At 38.5% G+C, this 19,256-nt stretch overlaps 1 protein-coding gene across 8 annotated transcripts in view; it reads right to left on the reverse strand.

The window, feature by feature from the left end:
• Nucleotides 1-19,256, reverse strand: part of VEGFC (vascular endothelial growth factor C) — a 179,695-nt gene that overhangs the window by 67,486 nt on the left and 92,953 nt on the right. For 7 of the 8 annotated variants that reach the window (XR_012158639.2, XM_078852513.1, XM_073341688.2 and 4 more), the window contains exons 2-3: nt 3,653-3,866; nt 157-347 (exon numbers count right to left, since the gene is read on the reverse strand). Coding sequence is in view for 7 of the 8 variants with exons in the window: in XM_078852513.1 (XP_078708639.1) it covers nt 157-347; nt 3,653-3,866 (405 nt within the window). In the remaining variant the exon portion in view is untranslated. Of the gene's footprint in view, nt 1-156; nt 348-3,652; nt 3,867-17,207; nt 18,204-19,256 lie in introns of those variants that run through there. The other variant, XM_073341690.2, reaches the window with a different exon arrangement.

Consider the following 19,256-nt stretch of genomic DNA (forward strand, 5'->3'; position numbering starts at 1 on the left):
ATAGTTTTGGAAACTGTGCGTTCAAATGAATAATAAATTGAAATAAAATTAGATTCTGGGATATGTTTTTCCATGTAGCAATATGTTAAACTGCATAACTATCCATTTATCTGATATGTAAAGACAACTCACAATATAACTGGAATAAGAACCTACCGTTTTGCTGATGTAACTTGTGCTGATATTCATACATTGCAGCCCCTCACTATTGCAGCAACCTCCACATCTGTAGATGGATACACATGGGGGTTTAAAGAAGGTGTTTGTTGTTGCTCCAAACTCTTTCCCCACATCTACACACACCTCGCGTGGCATGCACTGAGTTTTCCTCCATTCATTATCAATACCTGCCAAGTTATAGGGAAGTTCATACGTTATAATGCAGCTAGTTAAAATAAGAACAACATTCCACCATATATTAACAGCAACTTGCTTATGTTTGGAATCAGACTAGCATGTGACTTTGTGTATTTAGATTCTTGATTCAATGAAATATACATTTCTTTAGAGAAACTGAATTCTCTCTGCAGTAACTTTCCAGAATCCCATGGCAGTGCTGCCAGGGAGCAGAGCCACAGTGGGGACAGAGCTGTAGTGGAACCACTGGGATCCTAGTAAACATATCCTTGGTAGATCTTAGGATATCTGAAGATTTCAGAGAGATTTCCATATGCAGTTTCCTATCCCTATGTGGCAATATCTGCAGAGGAGAATCATCTGGCCCTGAGTAACAAACACTTCAGGATTTGGACCACACAGTATGTTAAAAAGCATGTTTGATTTGTGTCCTGTACTATTAAAGTGACAAATATTTAATTGGATGTTCATTTACTTTTGTAAACTACAGAGTGCTCTCTCTATGCTTTTCCAATGCAAAAAAGAAAATTACAGGGCAATATTTTATACCTTCTTCCTTAAACTTAAATTCTAATTCGGCTAGGTCCTTAGACATTGATTGGATTTTCTGGCTGGGCATTTCTGCCAAATTGCAATTGTGCACAGCTGAGACCTCATCATTAAAAAGTGATGTAACTTGCCTCACAACAGCCCTGTTCCTGTCTTGGAGCCAGCTTCTGTTAGGTTGCTTTCTGTCTCAAAGAAGAACTAACATTACACCGGTTATCTAATCAATTCCTCCTCTAAAAATTCAATTCAAACCCACCTACCGTATTGTAAATTTTATTCTTCCTCTTATAAGTTCTACAACTTCCACCAAAAAAACTATAAAGTAGGGCTGTTGATAGGAGTTAACTCATGTGATTAAATAAAAAATTAATCACATTTAAAACAATTAATCATGATTAATCACAGTTTTAATTGCACTGTTAATCAACAGAATACCAACTGAAATTTATTAAATATTTTGGATGTTTTTCTACATTTTCATCTATTTCGTATTCTGTGTTGTATCTGAAATCAAAGTGTATATTATTTTTATTATAAATATTTGCACCGTACAAATGACAAAAGAAATAGTATTTTTCAATTCACCTCACACAAGTACTGTAGTGAAATCTTTGTTGTGAAAGTGCAACTTACAAATGTACATTTTTGTGTTACATAACTCCATTCAAAAATAAAAACAATGTAAAATTTTAGAGCCTGCCAGTCCACTCAGTCCTACTTCTTGTTCAGCCAATCGCTCAGACAAACAAGTTTGTTTACATTTACAGGAGATAATGCTGTCTGCTTCTTATTTACAATGTCACCTGAAAGTGAGAACAGGCATTTACATGGCACTTCTGTAGAATGGCACTTCTGCAAGTTATTTTATGCATCAGATATGCTAAACATTTGTATGCCCTTTCATGCTTCGGCCATCATTCCAGAGGACATGCTTCCATTCTGATGACGCTCATTAAAAAATTGAGTAAATTAAATTTGTGACTGAACTCCTTGGAGGGAGAATCGTATGTCCCCTGCTCTGTTTTACCCACATTCTGCCATATATTTCATGTTATAGCAGTCTTGGATGATGACCCAGTATGTTGTTCATTTTAAGAACACTTTCACTGCAGATTTGACAAAATGCAAAGTAGGTACCAATGTGACATTTCTAAAGATAGCTACAGCACTTGACCCAAGGTTTAAGAATCTGAGAGGGACACGGTGTGGAGCATGTTTTCAGAAGTCTTAAAAGAGCAACACTCTGATGTGGAAACTACAGAACCTGAACCACCAAAAAAGAAAATCAACTTTCTGCAGGTGGCACCTGACTCAGATGATGAAATGAACATATGTCAGTCCGCTCTGCTTTTGATTGTTACTGAGCAGAACCAGTCATCAGCATGGACACATGTCCCCTGGAATGGTGGTTGAAGCATGAAGGGACATATGAATTTTTAGCGCATCTGGCATGTAAATATCTTGCATTCCGACTACAACAGTGCCATGAGAACACCTGTTCTCAATTTCAGGTGATATTGTAAATAAGAAGCGGGCAGCATTATCTCCTGCAAATGTAAACAAACTTGTCTGTCTTAGTGATTGGCTGAACAAGAAATAGGACTGAGTGGACTTGTAGGCACTAAAATTTTACTTTGTTTTACTTTTGAATGCAATTTTTGTACATAATTCTGTATTTGTAAGTTCAACTTTCATGATAAAGAGATTGAACTACAGTGCTTGTATTAGGTGAATTGAAAAATACTATTTCTTTTGTTTTTTAAAGTGCAAATACTTGTAATCAAAATTAAATATAAACTGAGCACTATACTCTTTGTATTGTTATTCTATTATGGTTTCACAGCACGATTAATTTTTTTAATTGCTTGACAGCCCTACCATAAAGTAATTTATTTTCAGGCAGAATAATAATAAAAAAGAATTCTGTTAATATCCATTAATGCTTCAACTGGTCTGTTGTAATGTTATAAACATACTTTACACAATCAAAATAAGCCACACCAAAGTGTGCATTACTTGGCTACTCTAAGTGGTTGAAGATCCTTTGCCATGAGCCTCCCAGTGCATCTGAGGCACACATCAATAGCTGAGTAATGCATACATTATTCTGGGTTATAGCTTAATTGAAGAAAATGAGGGGGAAAAAGACAAATATTTGCTTTTTTCCCCCCAGTGGGGACATTCTTTGGGAGTCCCCTATTACTGCCTTCTTACTTCCTGCAAAGTCTTCAAAATCCCAGCATAGCAGAGATTCTTTCCAGCTGAGGACTTCTGGATTTAATTTCAGATATCTGCTGTAGTGTACTATCTGAAAATGGTGCTAACACCTCCTTCTGCATCAGTGTACACCTCATGCATCCCACTGAGTTCACAAAACGTATATCAGAAAAAAATAGCCATAAGGATTAGTTTCTTTCATTATGGAAGCGTCTAAAGCAGTGCTTAATTTGTGCCAGAGCTTGCCAGGGCTGAGCCCTGGCACCTGTAGGCTTGGCAGTTCATAGCCCTGGCACTTCTGGACTTGCCACGTCAGTTATGAAAATAAGAAAAATTGCTGAGCCCTGGCACCTTTTTCATTACAAATTAAGCACTGGTCTAAAGGTCCTAATTTATGCATTAATACAAATCGAAGGCCTTAGCCGTTTTTATTTTCAGTGCTTAGATTTTAAAATGTTTTTGACACAACTGACATTTCTTCAGATTTTGATTTACAGTATTTGATAAATTTTTTATTTCCTGAACTTACTTTTCAAGATCTCTGCATTATAATGTGCTGCTGCAAATTTTACTGAATCATCTGATCTTGGGTCGAAGCTGGAGTGTTCCCTGTTGTGTTGCCAGCCCCCTTTCCTCAACTGACATTTGAACATTTTCCAATACTCTGGGTAAAGTACTGTCATGAGTTCATCCACACTGGACACAGACCGCAACTGCTCTTCCAGCTCTTTGCTTGCATGAGCCTGTTAAAGAAACATGCAAGATTAATTACTTTCTGCATTGCACAAGTTTTGCTGTAAATTAGTTTGTTGAACAGCTAAGCTTTTCTAAAATCAAGTCTCCCCCTTAAGAATCCTCTTGCGAAAAAGTCTTCACTAGTGTTGTTCTGTAAAGTCTGATATTGCAATGCCTTTCTCTCATCACTAATTCTTACTCAAACATATTGTTAAAGATAAGTATTATTCATGTGAGAAAAGGGTTGCAGAAGTAAACCCTTGCATGATACAATTTGGAGGTTAAGGCAATATATTACATTTTGTATTATGGATAACCGAATGATTTTTAAATAACATCTTTAATTTTTCAAACAGAATTAGACAGATTTTATTATTATATGTATATTACCTAGCATCATGTAACATTAAAAAGGATGAGAGCAAGTAAAATTTTGTATGTTTTCCCAAAATGTCATGAAAGCAAAAAATGATGAAAGTGCAAAAATGGGTGAAAATGAAATTAGATAATTTTTGAAAATTGGTTTTTATAATTTTGTACATCCTTAGGGACCGATCCTGCAGACACTTGCTATAGAGCATAGTGTTTACTATTGTGAATAGTTCAATTGAAGCCAATGAAACTATTCATAGTAGTAAACACTATATTTGGTAATAAGTTATTGTAGGATCAGCCCTATCTTGTAATTCTCTATTTGGTAAATATAAATTTTTCCCATTCCAAATATAAATGAGATATGAACATAGGTATCTTTAAAACAATCTTGTTTTGGGTCAATCATCAGTTTGCCACAAGCTCCATGTAGGGGCCCATGTGATTTTCCATTGTCTCAAATGCAGTTTGTGAAAGAGATGAGGACTATTACATTCTGCCTTGTGATTCCCATCATGTTGCAGGGGGAACATGCACCCCACCACCATACATCATGCAGAAAACGTACCTGGTCAACACTCCATCCATTCCCCGCCCACTCATACTCACATGCACAATGATGGTGGAGAAAACCACACATAATGGTTCCCTGGAAATTGCCGTCTCCCCAGATGCAGCTACCCACAGCATGGGTATCCAGTACAGGAGAGGGAGGGATGTCTTAACAACTCCTCACGCATGGGCATGCAGGAATGGCCACAGTGTGGCCCTTCGACAGCAATATTAGAGACAACATAAGCAGTGTTCATTAACTACTGCTTCTGTACATATAAATACATACACATACACTAACTATTGTCTTCTGCATCCCAGCAAGAAATGACCACATTAAAAAAATATTGGTGACAAAATAGGTAGTTTAAAAATAATATATCCCTATCAGAGTCTAACAATTTTAAACAGACCAAATTTATTTTTTATCCTAACCTGCACAATTTTGACATGGATGCTTTTAGGTGTCTGTGACAAGTAGTATTAATTTTAGCAATGAATATGGCTTACATAAATTGGCTGCAAGATTTAGTCATGAATTAATTTCTTTATGTAAACAAACTAAAGACTATTACATAATACGAAATATTTTATTCCCTGCACAGTTCCAAAATATTGCTCTCAATGTTGCCAACTCTCGTGATTTTATTGTCAGTCTTGCAATATTTATTGCTTTACTTAAAACCCCAGGTCTTGGAGCTAACAAACTCATCTTCCATTACAAAACAAAATAGAACCTTCTAGCCTTCCAGGCAGCAGAGAAACCCCTGAAGTGAGCACACTCTAAGGGCTCAGAAATCAAGAAGTCAAATAAAAGAACCCTTTTTTAAATCTCATGATTTTTTTGGAGGCCTGACTCATGATTTTTGAATGTCCTGTACAATTACTAGCAGGAATAATATATATGATACAAAGATTTCATATATACTGAAAAACCCTTTATCACTGAATGAATGAGAACATTAGTCTTATTTATTCTTCATTACAAGAGATACGAAGTATTCTCCCCCTTTCTTCCCTCCATCGGGGACCAGCTCTAATTGCTACGCATGCCACCAACCCCTAGGAGCAGCAGCAAAGCCTGAGTGCCCTTAAAGGGGCTGGGACCCAGCTCCTCCTATAATGTAGACATTCTGGACCTCGCAGGATCCTGGAGCCTGGGCTCCAGACTGAGCCCAAATGTTTACATAGCAATTAAATAGCCCCTTAGCACGAGCCCAAGTCAGCTGATGTGGGCCAGCCTTGGGTATCTGCAGTGTAGACATACCCAAAGTTACCTGAAATAAAATAGATGCTGTTCTGAAGGAATTAAAGTATGAAATTGTAGAACTACTAACAGTGAGTGATATGTAACCTGTCATTTAAATCAGCTTCTGTACCTGATGACTGGAGGATATCTGGATGATAGCCAGATCACTGGAAAATGTGACACCAATTTTTAAAGAAGGGTCCAGAGGCAATCCTAGCAACTAAAGGCCGGTAAGCCTAACTTCAGTACCAGGCAAATTGGTTGAAACGACAGTAAAGACCAGAATTAATAGACACATAGATTAACACAATTTGTTGGGGAAAAAAGAGTCAACAAGGCTTTTGTAAAGGGAAATCATGCCTCACAAATCCATTAGAATTCTTTGAGAGGGTCAACAAATATGTGGACAAGGGTGATCCAGTGGATATAGTGTACTTGGATTTCCCGAAAGCCTTTGAGAAGGTCCTTCACCAAAGGCTTTAAACCAAAGTAAGCAGTCATGGGATAAGAGGAGAGGTCCTCTCATAGATCATTTATTTTTATCCTTTTTTTCCGGTCTTTTAAAAAGTTTCTGGTCAGTTTGCAGAATGGACAGAGGTAAATAGTTGTTTCCTTCAGAGAGCTGTACTGGGAACAGTGCTATACAACATATTCATAAATGATCCAGAAAGAGGGATAAACAGTGAGATGGCAAAATTTGCAGACAATACAAAATTACTCAAGGTAATTTAATCCAAAGCAGACTGTGAAGAGTTACAAAGGGATCTCTCAAGGGCAACAAAAATGATTAAGGGTATGGAACAGCTCCGTATGAGGAGAGATTAAAAAGACTGGAACTTTTCAGCCTGGAAAAGAGACAACTAAGAAGGGATATGATAGAGGTCTATAAAATCATGAATGGTGTGGAGCAAGTCAATAAGGAAGTGTTATTCACTCCTTCACGATAACACCAGAACCAGGGGCCACTGAAATTAATAGGCAGTAAGTTTAAAACAAAAGGAAGTCTTTCATCACACAACACAGAGTCAATCTGTGGAATTTGTAGCCAGGGGATGTTGTGAAGGCCAAAGCTATAGTGAGGTTAAAAAAAAGAATGAGATAAGTTCATGGACAACAGGTCCATCAATGGCTATTACCCAAGATAGTCAGGGATACAACCACATGTTCTGGGTATCTCTAGCCTCTGACTGTCAGAAACTGGCAGTGGACAACAGAGATGGATCACGCAATGATTGCTCGTTCTGTTCATTCCCGCTGAAGCACCTGGAATTGGCTCCTGTCAGAAGACAGGATACTGGGATGAGTAGACCGTTAGTCTGACCCAATATGGGCGTTATGATGTTCTCATGATCAATGCAAGATCCGTCACCTATAAACAATACACCAACAAAAAATCAGCAATGAAGTACCCAAGATCACCTGCATCCTGGAGACTTGGCTGGATTACACTACAAGCCCTATGCTAGCCCGCCTCCTCCCCACTTCCTCCAACTTGGTCTATCATATACCAAGACGAGACAGGAGGCACTGCATTCATTTTCACTTCAAACATCAAATTGTAAAAAGTTACCTCAGGTAATAAAAGGTCTTCTAAATTCGTTTTTCTAGCACAAGGGTGGGCAAACTTTTTGGCCTGAGTGCCACATTTGGTTGTGGAAATTGTATGGGGGCCATGAATGCTCATGAATCTTGGGGCTGGGATGCGGGAGAGGGTGAGGACTCTGGCTGGGGGTGCAGGGTCTGGCGTGGGGCTAGAAATGAGGAGTTCAGGGTGCAGGAAGGGGCTCCGGGCTGGGGCAGGGGTGTGGGTGGGTGTGTATGTGAGGTCTCCAGCTGGGGGTGTGGGCTCTGGGGTGGAGATAAGGGGTTGGACGTGCACGAGGGTGCTCCACGCTGGGACTGAAGGGTTCGGAGGGGGAGGGATCAGGACTGGGGCACGGAAACGGCTCAGGGGTGCAGGCTCTGGGCGGCACTTACCTTAAGCAGCTCCCAGAAGCTGCGGCATGTCCCCCCTTCATCTCCTACATGGAGGTGCGGCCAGACGGCTCTAAGCGCTGCCCTGTCCACAGGCACCACCCTTGCAGCTCCCATTGGCTGTGGTTCTAAGCCAATAGGAGCTGCGTGGGTGGCACCTGAGGCTGGGGTAGCGTGCAGAGACCCCTGGCTGCCCCTAAGCATAGGAGCTGGAGAGGGGATATAGGAGCTGGAGGGGAGCCACACAGAGACATGGTATGAGCGGAGCGGGACAAGCCCTCAACCTTGCTCCCCGGCTGAAGCACCGGAGTGGGGCAAGCCCCGGACTCTGCTTCCTGGCGGGAGTTTGAGGGCCAGATTAAAATGTCTGAAGGGCCAGATATGGGCCCTGGGCCGTAGTTTGCCCACCCCTTGTCCAGCAGCAGAAACCAGAGCCAAAACTAACAGTTTTTTTGCTCATTTACAGAGCTGACAGTGGAGCTGAGAGACCGGGCTCTCAGCTCCCCGCCCTGCCCCTCTTACGTCAGTGGAAGTGCTCTTGGTGAGGACACACACAACCAACCCAAGGAGGGTAGTGTAGACATGCAACACTGCAGTAATTACTGTGGTGGCTATAAGTCAATCTAATGTAAGTTGACTAAGCTCTGGTCTACACTGGGGGTGGGGGGATTGATCTAAGTTACGCAACTTCAGCTACATGAATAATGTAGCTGAAGTCAACGTACTTAGATTGACTTACCATGTTGTCTTCACCGTGGTGAGTTAACTGCTGCCGCTCCCCTGTTGACTCTGCCTGCGCCTCTTGTGGCGCTGGAGTACAGGGGTCGATGGGAGAGCACTCAGGGTCAATTTATCGCGTCTGAACTAGATGCGATAAATCGATCCCCGCTGGATCGATCGCTGTCCACTGATCAGACAGTTAGTGAAGATATATCCTTAGGTTTGTAGTATAGCTATACCCTTAGGAAGTCACCCTGGTTCACTTACATTCAGAAGTTTATCTCTGTATACCCATACTACTGAGAAAAGAAGACTGAGGGGGAACCTCAAAACAGCCTTTAACATATTTCAAGACTCTTATAATGAGGATGGTGACTGTGTGGATTTGATTTAAATCAAATTGATTTAAATCATGATTTAAATCACTGCTCAGGAAGACTCTATTTAAACAGGGTTTTCTACATAAACGAGCATTCTTGTTGGTTGTTATAACCTTAATACATATTCTTCACAACTCAGAGATTGATATAGGTTTCATTTTTAGAAGATACAAACTATACATTTTTGAACAGTGTTTTATTTTGAAAACTGTTCAGATTAGTTTTATAGCTATATCAGAAAATGAATGATTTGGTTATTTCATTTACCAAAGGTAATTAAAGCAGATATTTATGAAGTCACTGGGAGGTGAACTATCTCCAGTTCAACAGGTTAATCATTAATATTTGGAGGATTTTCTTGCCTTGCTGTATTAGGAGGAGAACATCACCAGAGAGACATGTAAATTGTTTTGTTTAACTAAAACAACAATGTTAAATATTCTGGATTTTTTTCTTCAACAGCAAACATATAATATTTTAACAAAAAAGCATATGTCCCTCGCTTCTCACATTTATCTCCAGACTTCTTCTCCTTGTCCAGATCTATTCTGCCCCCAACAATCTTCTATTCACTGAAATTTTTGAAACTTTGCACTTTTAGAGAGAGGTAAGGGATTGACTCTGTGTACACAAATTTTCAGAGGAACAATAGAGTTGAGGTCTGTTATTTCTCACATCTATGTATTATTTTAAAACATTTTTGCTGTTAACAAGCATGTAACCTCTGGAGACACAAATCCACAGTTTGAGAACTGCAAAATTAGCATCTCTGATGGTATCTTCTAGACTGAGCACTGAGTCCCATTGGGTAGATAGAAAGATTAACCTAAATAATCTATACAGAAGCCTGTGGAACCTCCTAAGATTGGGTCCCTAATCTATGAACTATTGGAACTCACTTACAAAACTTTTCTTAAACATTACATTAATATATTGTCTCATACTATAGAATTAGAATTTATAATCCCTATTCCATGATGAGATAGCTTTAATTAAGTTACATGATAGCTCAAAGATATCTGTAGATCGGTTTTTTCCTCAAAAAAATCCAATTTAAATTTTAAAAATCCATTTTTTAAAAATCATTGATTTTTATCCATCCTGGATGGTGACCAACTGTTCTCCAAATCCACTTAAGGTAGGACAAGAAGTAATGAACTAAATCTGCGGCAAAGGAATTTACGTTAGATATTGGAGAAACTTTCTAACTATGGGATAGTTAAGTGCTAGAATAGGCTTCCAAGAGCTGCTACGGAATCCTCTTAATTGAAAGTTTTTAAAAACAGGCATGACAAACACCTGTCAGGGATGTTCTAGGTCACTTGGTTCTGCGGCAGCACAGCTGGCTGGACTAGATGACCTCTTGAGGTCCCTTCCAGCCCTACATTTCTATAATTCTGTCAAGAGCTAGAAATGCAATGTGTGTCTGAAACTTAAAATCTACAGAAATGGATTGCTTAATATTACAGCTCCAATTGTCAGAGAAAGTTGCGTATTCACTCCTGATAAGTATAATTTTCAAGTCCTGATCTAAGATAATGTGGTGAAATATTGTTTTAAAAATGCATTTCCTCATGGATTTTCCAGAAGGCCATGTGTATGGTTAATGTAATAGTGTTTACAATTTAAAGTGTTCATGTAAAGGAGAACATAATGAAGCATGTACACATTTTTCAAATGTGGGCAAAAGGAAAAAACAATATATTTATAAGATGCAGTACATATTTACTGCAAAATGAAGTCTTGATGGAGAAGAAGAATACGATCTTGATGTTTGCTGAGGAAGTGCAACAAGATTATTCCAGTATAACTGCCCAAATTCTAGGAGAGTGTTTAAAATAGATTCACATGGAGTATATACGCATTTTCAGTATAGCAGAGGGAAGTTTTCTAGTGCACTATACCTAGTTTATTCTATAAATAATCCATGAAACTGGGCCTACAACTGTCCTAGTTGCAAGTGAGTAATTAGAATGACCACAGAATCACAGTTTTTGTTCTTAGGAATCACTCGCTATTGAGCTTAATTAATGAACACACTTCCCTTTAAAGCAACTGATGTTTTAAGTCAGTTTTACAAATACAATGTAGGGAACCTATTCAGTCACTAGAGGGCTTTTGCTATTTCTTCTCTTCAGCCTGACAAGGGAAGAAAGAATGGAAGCAAGGGTGAATAGCAAGGTACACATATTGTACTCAGTATTGTAACCAGAGCCCTCCTAAGCACCACTAACAATTTAGAGGAGAAAGAAAAGGAAGGTTGTCTATTTATTGCTGGTATGTGTCTGCAAATGTATTTCAAAATGTGTGTTGATCTCTCCTTGCTGCAGTCATTATTAATCTGTAAAAGGCATGAGTTTTGAACTGCGGCAAATTAGGCAAGTATTTATAACTGGTTCACGTTGAATGAGACAATTAGAGGCATTAAGAAATTTAATTCTGGCAGAGCAATCAAACAGATGCTACTGCCAAATTGTACACACAACTAAATCTTAATTTCCACTTAATTAAATGAGGGCGTCAACTGCATTTCTAACATTAATTGAATTGGCCAAGGAACCCTCAGTTGGAATATACTGACAGCAATATTTGATAATGGAAAAAGTATTCAGTATAAAAAAAATTAAATAAATGCATTTTTTTAGAGCCAGAACTATAAAAGCAGTTCTAACTGATGTCTGGACATTTGCAAAAATCTACATATACTGGTTTTGGTTAATTAATCTAATAAACCAGCTAACTCTTTTTTTATCTAGGCTCTTTGTTCTGCTTTTGGTTGTACATCTGCTTGTAGCATAGTGCATACCAGAAATGATACTTTTAAATCTCTAAGTAGTTTGGCTTCATGAAAATCAACATCATAACTGTTCCGGAAAGCGTAACATGAAAAAAACAAAAACAAAAAAGAAACCAAGTAAGAACAGAAATGTACTGTAAATTAATGAATAGAGCCCTTATGTTTAACAGTGTTATGCTAGGTCAGATTAACAAGGTTTGGAAGTGATTAAAGTTTGGATATTTGATTACTTACACCATACTAGTTATTCTCAAATGAACTTTTAGATGTAATCCTAAATTTAAAATAAAACCATTGTACTAAACATAACAACTGTTATGTTGCCATAAAAATAACATAACATTATCAAGCTATTTAGATAAAGGCAATTCTAAACCAGTGAGGGCCAGACTGTGACTTCTGATTTATTAAGCAGTCCGCTGATTTCAGTAGGAGCCACTTGCACACAACAGAGGGTAGGGCCCAGCCCTAGCTCCTAGATGGGAGGGGGGAATACTACCTATATACACCATGTTTTCCTTTCTCTTTCTGTTATGTACATGAGTCAGTTAAGTCCAAGGAAACATTTCACTGACCCGTCCTAAAATACTCAGGCCAGCCCTGGGCATAGTTGTATGATCACACTGAGTAAGAGCTGGTTACATTTTGGAGGCAAAGCCAGAAAAATTCTTTCACTGATAAATCTTTACAACATCAGGAGTGACTGTGTGGAGTGGAACAATTCCTACAGAAGTATGAGCAGGAAATCCCACAAGAAGATGCTCACTTCATTTCTTTTAATCTACATGGTTTATTGAGGAGTAAGGGAGAAAAGGGCTCTAAATTAATCAAATGACAAATCCTCTCCTTCTAAATAAAGTAACAAAGCGTAGTAAATAAACTATCCTCACAGTAAATTACTCATAGACCTACCTATCTATATTTCTACAGTTCTTATCACTCTGGTATCTTAGTGGCATTGTGAAACAGGAAAGTATATGGCTTGATTTCTTATTCCAAAGCTGTTATATAATTACCTACATTTTGGAAAACTTTTTGTTCTGTAAAATAGATGCATTTCATAATGTGGTATTCCAACTCTGTAGTATGTTAAATATTTCATAAAATTATAGTTAACAGAAAAACAATATCTGGAAGGTTAAAAAAAATCTATAAACAAAATTAAGTTTATAACATGTTTTCCCATGCTTTACATTTACAGTTTCTTTTATGTATCCCTTATATCCTTCTCTATTAATATCAAAGGTCAAAATACTTAATATTTGGCAGAGACTACGACACATAATTGATGGTGCAACATGCAATAATAATACTTAATGCATCTGCTGTGATTATAGTTGTCAGCACATTGGATTTTCAAGGCTTTTCTTAATAGGAAAATTCTGGCTCTAAAGCAATCCATTTTAATGTACTTGTATACCACATTTATTGACCAATTGAAATATATTAAAAAAGCATGTAATTAATTTAGCATAGTGAAGCAAACACAGGTAGTGTGCAAATAAATGGAAATATTCCTAAAGAAGGCTCTGTGTAAACATTTCTCTTGCATAATCTTTTAGAATTATTGCAATTTATATGTATTTTCCTCTAGAATTTTGATGTGATTAATGTCAGTGAAATGAAAATACAATAATTCCAACTGAAGAAAAATCTGAACCATATACTATGATTAAAAATCAACTTTGCTATATGCCACTTATATTCAACTTGAATATGATAGGCCTGATTTTGATCTCACATCTATTTAGCACTAGTATAATTTAACTGATTTCCAAAATTGCAAAACTCCTTTTTATTAATTTTAAACACTGTAATTTTGTGTGGTTCTTTACAGAACTCAGAAGACGACACCCTGATTCTGGTCTCATGCTAATTTAAATCAGGAATAACACTAAGGAAGTCATTTGGACTATACCAAGGTACAGCTGATATGAGTGAGATCAGTACCAGAACCACTGTCCCTACACCAAAGAGCTTAAAACCACATCAAACAAACAAGAAAACATAGAAAACAAAGGAAATTATAGAAAAGGAAGTGAAAAAAGGCTAAAATAAATATGATATGAATTGCATTATACTGTAAATGAGCTTTATACATTCTGATATTTTTAACACTGAGAATGAGGTAGAGAAAAGGGAAATGAATAGAGGTTAAAGGTGGAAAGAAAAGCAAAATAAATGAATTTGAGGAAGGATCTGAAGAAAGAGAGAGTGAAAGTCTGACACACAGGAAGAAGGATATAACATCAGATAAAGGGAAGATGAAACAAAATGAAAAGGCCTGCAAAAGTTTTATTTCTAAATGAAAAAGTACACAAATCCTTTAGTTTAAAAAAAAAAGAGACAGTTGATAATCCTGCATGAAACTATTCCTATCCTCAGTTATTTAATTTATCTGCATGGTTTACCTATTCTACATAATTAAGTATCTGAAGAATACAGCTGGTTGGGAAACAGAATTTCCCTTCCACAGGAAATTCTGATATTTTGAAATTTCTTTTGCCCCTAATAAGAACAAATATTAGAAATTTTTAAATTTACTGCAAAATGAAAGTTCTGAAATATTTTGTTTTGGCAACATTGAAATGAACTGAACATTTTGTTTCAATAAGGTCAAAATGTTTTGTTTAAATTTAATAATTTTGTCATACACACACACCCCACAAGTCAAAATGATAAAATCAAAACAAAATGTTTTGACCTTATCAAAACAAAACATTTCAATAATTTCCCATCAAAATTTTTGACAAAATAGATATGTTCCCATTAAATATTTCAAATTGGCAATTCCTGAAAGCAAACTGTTCCACTAGAAAATTTTCAGCCAGCTCTACTGAAGAGTTACTATAGTCTGTGAATGTAATCAATAATAGCATCCAAATGCCCTTAAAAGATATCTGGATTATTTTATAGTTATGTATTATTTTCTCATAAGGTGCTGTTTTCATCACAGTCTAGATGTAGTCTAATTCTGAGGATAGAAAATTATCAATCACCAAAACCAGAATCTGTTTTAAATATAGCTATATAAGTGATATAAAGAAGCATTAACAAAATGAAGAAGTGTTGTCACAGTGCTTGAATCCAGACAGATCTCAGTTCTTCTCAGAACACTGACCCCCAGTTTCTGACCCTGAGACAAATTCTACTCCAATTTACATCAGTGTAAATCTGACCTAAATTTACTGTGCAGTTAAGACTGACTAAATGAGAACTGAATTTGTACTCCTGTATGCAACATTGTAGGTTGAGATTTTACCATAACTAGATTTATTCAAATAATATTTAAAATATGGCTTTGAAAATGACACTGTAAGCTTCTTTTGTTTATTAACCTATTATTGACAGTAATGCTTTCTGTCAATATTTACCAATAAATCATTTTATCACCTATAAAATTTTAATTTAGATATTGTCTGAAGTTATAGCTTTCTGTTGCTTCATGTTATTCTAATTATCCAACAGTGCCTTAAGGGTGAATGTTTGGATCAAATAACTTTGACAGAGAAGTATGTACATATCCCACATGCAGGTGTGTTAAGTAATCTTGGGCAAGCAACTTAACTTCTCAGTACTTCCGTTTCCCCCCTCCTTTGTGAATCACTTTGAAACCTATGTATTTCAGTTTTTCTCTATGTAGGACTCATTGCAGCAGCCATCTTTTTCCTCCCCTACTTCAGTAAACAAGAAAAGTTCTATCTGAGAACTCTGAGAATCATTAGTTATTCACCAATACAGATGGACTCACAAAAAGTCTTTTACGGGAGACAAACTTGATATTTTATTTATAAGACTAAATTATCTTGATGAATATGTTACCAAGATAGAAGGGTGACTGGATAATGTGAACGATGTGAGCAAACAGTGAGTGGAAGAATTGAATCCACTCTTGTAAAACACTGCACAGTGTGTGACAGGCTTATAAAAAAAGATGGGAAACCAAATCTGTGTGTGGAAAATACCTAAACCCTTGGAATTCTTACAAAAAAGAAAAGTCCTGAAGCAAATTCCTTCCATATTGATTTGGAAGCACAGATGAACTGAAGTAGCTAAATTCTATAGTAGTCCTGCCAAATGGTCTGCTACACAAGAAAATACAATTACAGTATTGCTACAATTTTAGATTAAAGAGACAGAGAGACTCTTAGTTACAGCTACGGGAAAAAAGGAGACCTAACATTTCAAGGAAACAAAATTTTAATTTTCCTAGATGTTAGCTAAACCATACATTCTCACAGGGGAGAGCTGGAGGCTAAAATTTCCGGGTGTTATATCATCTCTCCATTAGTGCAGTATCTGAGCATCTCTCAAGTAAAATCGATTAGCAGCAATGAAGTCCCTAGTGGACTTCACAGAATTTCTGTCTCTTCTCCCTTTTCAGTGTAAAACTCTGCTTGGGGTAATTTTTTGTTACTGTTAGTTTCTGTTTGGTTGACCAAGTCTATTTGGGGATGGAGGTAGAAGGAATATCAGTGTTGTGAGTGTCATACTGGGCATGCTGGAAAGCCTTCATTAAAAAGGTAGGTTCTGCAGCATTTCCTAAAGATGGTCAGTCTCTGGATTTGTTTCACCTGTCTGGAAGTTCCTCCCATATTCACCCCTTAGACTGCGGCTGTTTTGTCCCAGCCCTCAGGCACTTTTGTCTGGTCTTTGTGATCTGCATTGTTCTAAAGCAATGCAACTATCAGGGATGTTCACAGAACAAAATTAATTCTTTAGTGTAAATAGGGCTTGATTTATTAATTGATTTGATGATTAGGACCAAGCCCTTAAACTAGTATCAGAAATTAACTGGGAATCAGTGCAGAGACCAGAGCATGGACTTTAACTGCTCACGGCAGCTTAAACCATGGAGAAGGGGGCAGCCATGTTCTGTATCAGCTGGATCTATGCATTATTTTCACATTCAGATACAGTGAATTATAGTAATCACATCTGGAGGTCATAAGTGCCTGGTCATAAGTGCCTGAGGACTTGTTTAGGAGAAAGCGGCAAAGTTTCCTAGCAAGCTGGAGGTGAAAGAAGACATTTTTGGATGCCCAGTGACATCCATATGTAAGCTTAGTTATGAGTCAAAACAGGACCCCAAGGCTTTACACCACCTTGACGGATGGGAGCTATATGCCTTCAATAGAAGATGGGGAAAAGTGACCCAGTTAGTTCTTCAAAGCAACACTTTGGCCTTCTCCATGTTGAGTTTAAGTCAGCTGCTCTGCATTCAAAAGTTGATCTCATTTTGACATCTTAATAGTGAACATAATTGCATCAGTGGAGAATGATACACACAGATAAGTGTCATTACCATATTCTTGCCAGCTGAATCCATGGTATTTCACTACCTCTCCAAATGGTTTAAAGTAGATGTAGAAAATAATGGGAGATAGGGGGGATCTCTCTGGGATCTTGCAGGTCTGCCCATTGGAAAGGAAGAGCAGTTATCCATCACCATTCTCGGAGTTCTGCTAGACAGGAAAGATGGGAATCACTGTAGTGCTGTGCTATCTACTCCTGCTATGCCACATAGGTGGCTAACAGTGTCTTGTGGTCCACTACGTCAAAAGCTGCGGAGAGCTCTAGGAGGATGGAGGGAGTTACTCACTTTTTGCAGTAACGATGGTTCTTCGAGTTTCATCCCCCATGGGTGCTCCACAAAAGGTGTGTCTGTGTCCCTACGCCTCTGATCGAAGATTTTAGATAGCAGCATCTGTTCGGCCTGCACATGCACTCTCCCGGTCTCATGCCTTGCCTCGAGGCTATCTAAAGCTGAACGGGCAAATCACTCAGTTCCTTCTCTACTGCAGAGCCCCATATTGAGAACTCCAAAATAGAGGGAAGAGGGCGGGTTGTGGAGCACCCATAGGGGGACACATCTCGAAAAACCATTATTACTGCACAAGGTGAGTAACTCTCTCTTCTCCTTCGAGTAGTGTCCCTATAGTTGCTCCGCTAGAGGTGACTCCACAGCAGTATCCCGATGGAGGACTGGGGCTTCAAAGTCGAGTCTAGTAATGACATTAACACTGTGCAGATGAAGATGGCATCGGAAGCTGAGTGTTGTGTAAGTGCATCGTGTTCTGTGAAGGTATGAGTAAACGCCCAAGTTGCTGCCCTGCATAATTCTGAGATGAGGACATTTCTAATGAATGACACATAGGTGGAAACGGATCTCATGGAATATGTGCGGACTCCGGATGGAGGTTGCAGATTACGGGCATGATAACAATAGTTAATACAGTTGAGACCCATTTTGAGAGTCTGTGAACTGATACTGCAGAGCCCTTGAGTCTATAAAGGATAAGAACAGTTTAGGAGATTTCTTAAGGCCTGGTCTACACTACGAGTTTACGTTGGATTTAGCAGCATTAAATCCAAATTAACCCTGCAGCCGTCTACACAACGAAGCCATTTTTTCGACATAAAGGGCTCTTAAAACCGATTTCTGTACTCCTCCCCAATGAAGGGATTAGTGCTGAAATAGACATCGCCGTTTTGAATTAGGATTAGTGTGGACGCAATTCGAAGGTATTGGCCTCTGGGAGCTATCCCACAGTGCACCATTGTGACCACTCTGGACAGCACTTTGAACTCGGATGCACCGGCCAGGTGAACAGGAAAAGCCCCGGGAACTTTTGAATCTCATTTCCTGTTTGGCCAGGCGAGTTCATCAGCACAGGTGACCATGCAGTCCCAGAATCGAAAAAGAGCTCGAGCATGGACCGAACGGGAGGTACTGGATCTGATCGCTGTATGGGGAGAGGGATCCGTGCTATCAGAACTACGTTCCAAAAGACGAAATGCCAAAATATTTCAAAAAATCTCAGAGGCCATGAGGGACAGAGGCTACAGCAGGGATGCAACACAGTGCTGCATGAAACTTAAGGTGCTCAGACAAGCGTACCAGAAAACCAAAGAATCAAACAGACGCTCCAGGACAGAGCCCCAGACATGCCATTTCTACGCTGAGCTGCAGGCAATTCTACGGGGGGCCGCCACCACTACCCCACCCCTGTCCGTGGACTCTGATGATGGGGTATTCTCCGCCATGGCTGAGGATTTTGCAGATGAGGAAGATGAGGAGGAGACGAGGTTGGGGAGAGCACACAGCACACCGTTCTCCCCGATAGACAGGATCTTTTTATCACCCTGACTGAAATACCCTCCCAACCCAAAGAAGCCAGAGAAGGGACCTCTGGTGAGTGTACCTTTTTAAATATAATACATGTTATAAAAGCAAGCGTTTTTTAATGATTGAGTAGCCCTGAGGACTTGGGATGCATTCGTGGCCAGTACTGCTACTGGAAAAGTCTGTTAACGTGATTGGGGATGGAGCGGAAATCCTCCAGGCACATCT

The sequence above is a fragment of the Lepidochelys kempii genome, chromosome 4 (genome assembly GCF_965140285.1).
Source record: "Lepidochelys kempii isolate rLepKem1 chromosome 4, rLepKem1.hap1, whole genome shotgun sequence".
In the NCBI taxonomy this organism is placed as follows: Eukaryota; Metazoa; Chordata; order Testudines; family Cheloniidae; genus Lepidochelys; species Lepidochelys kempii.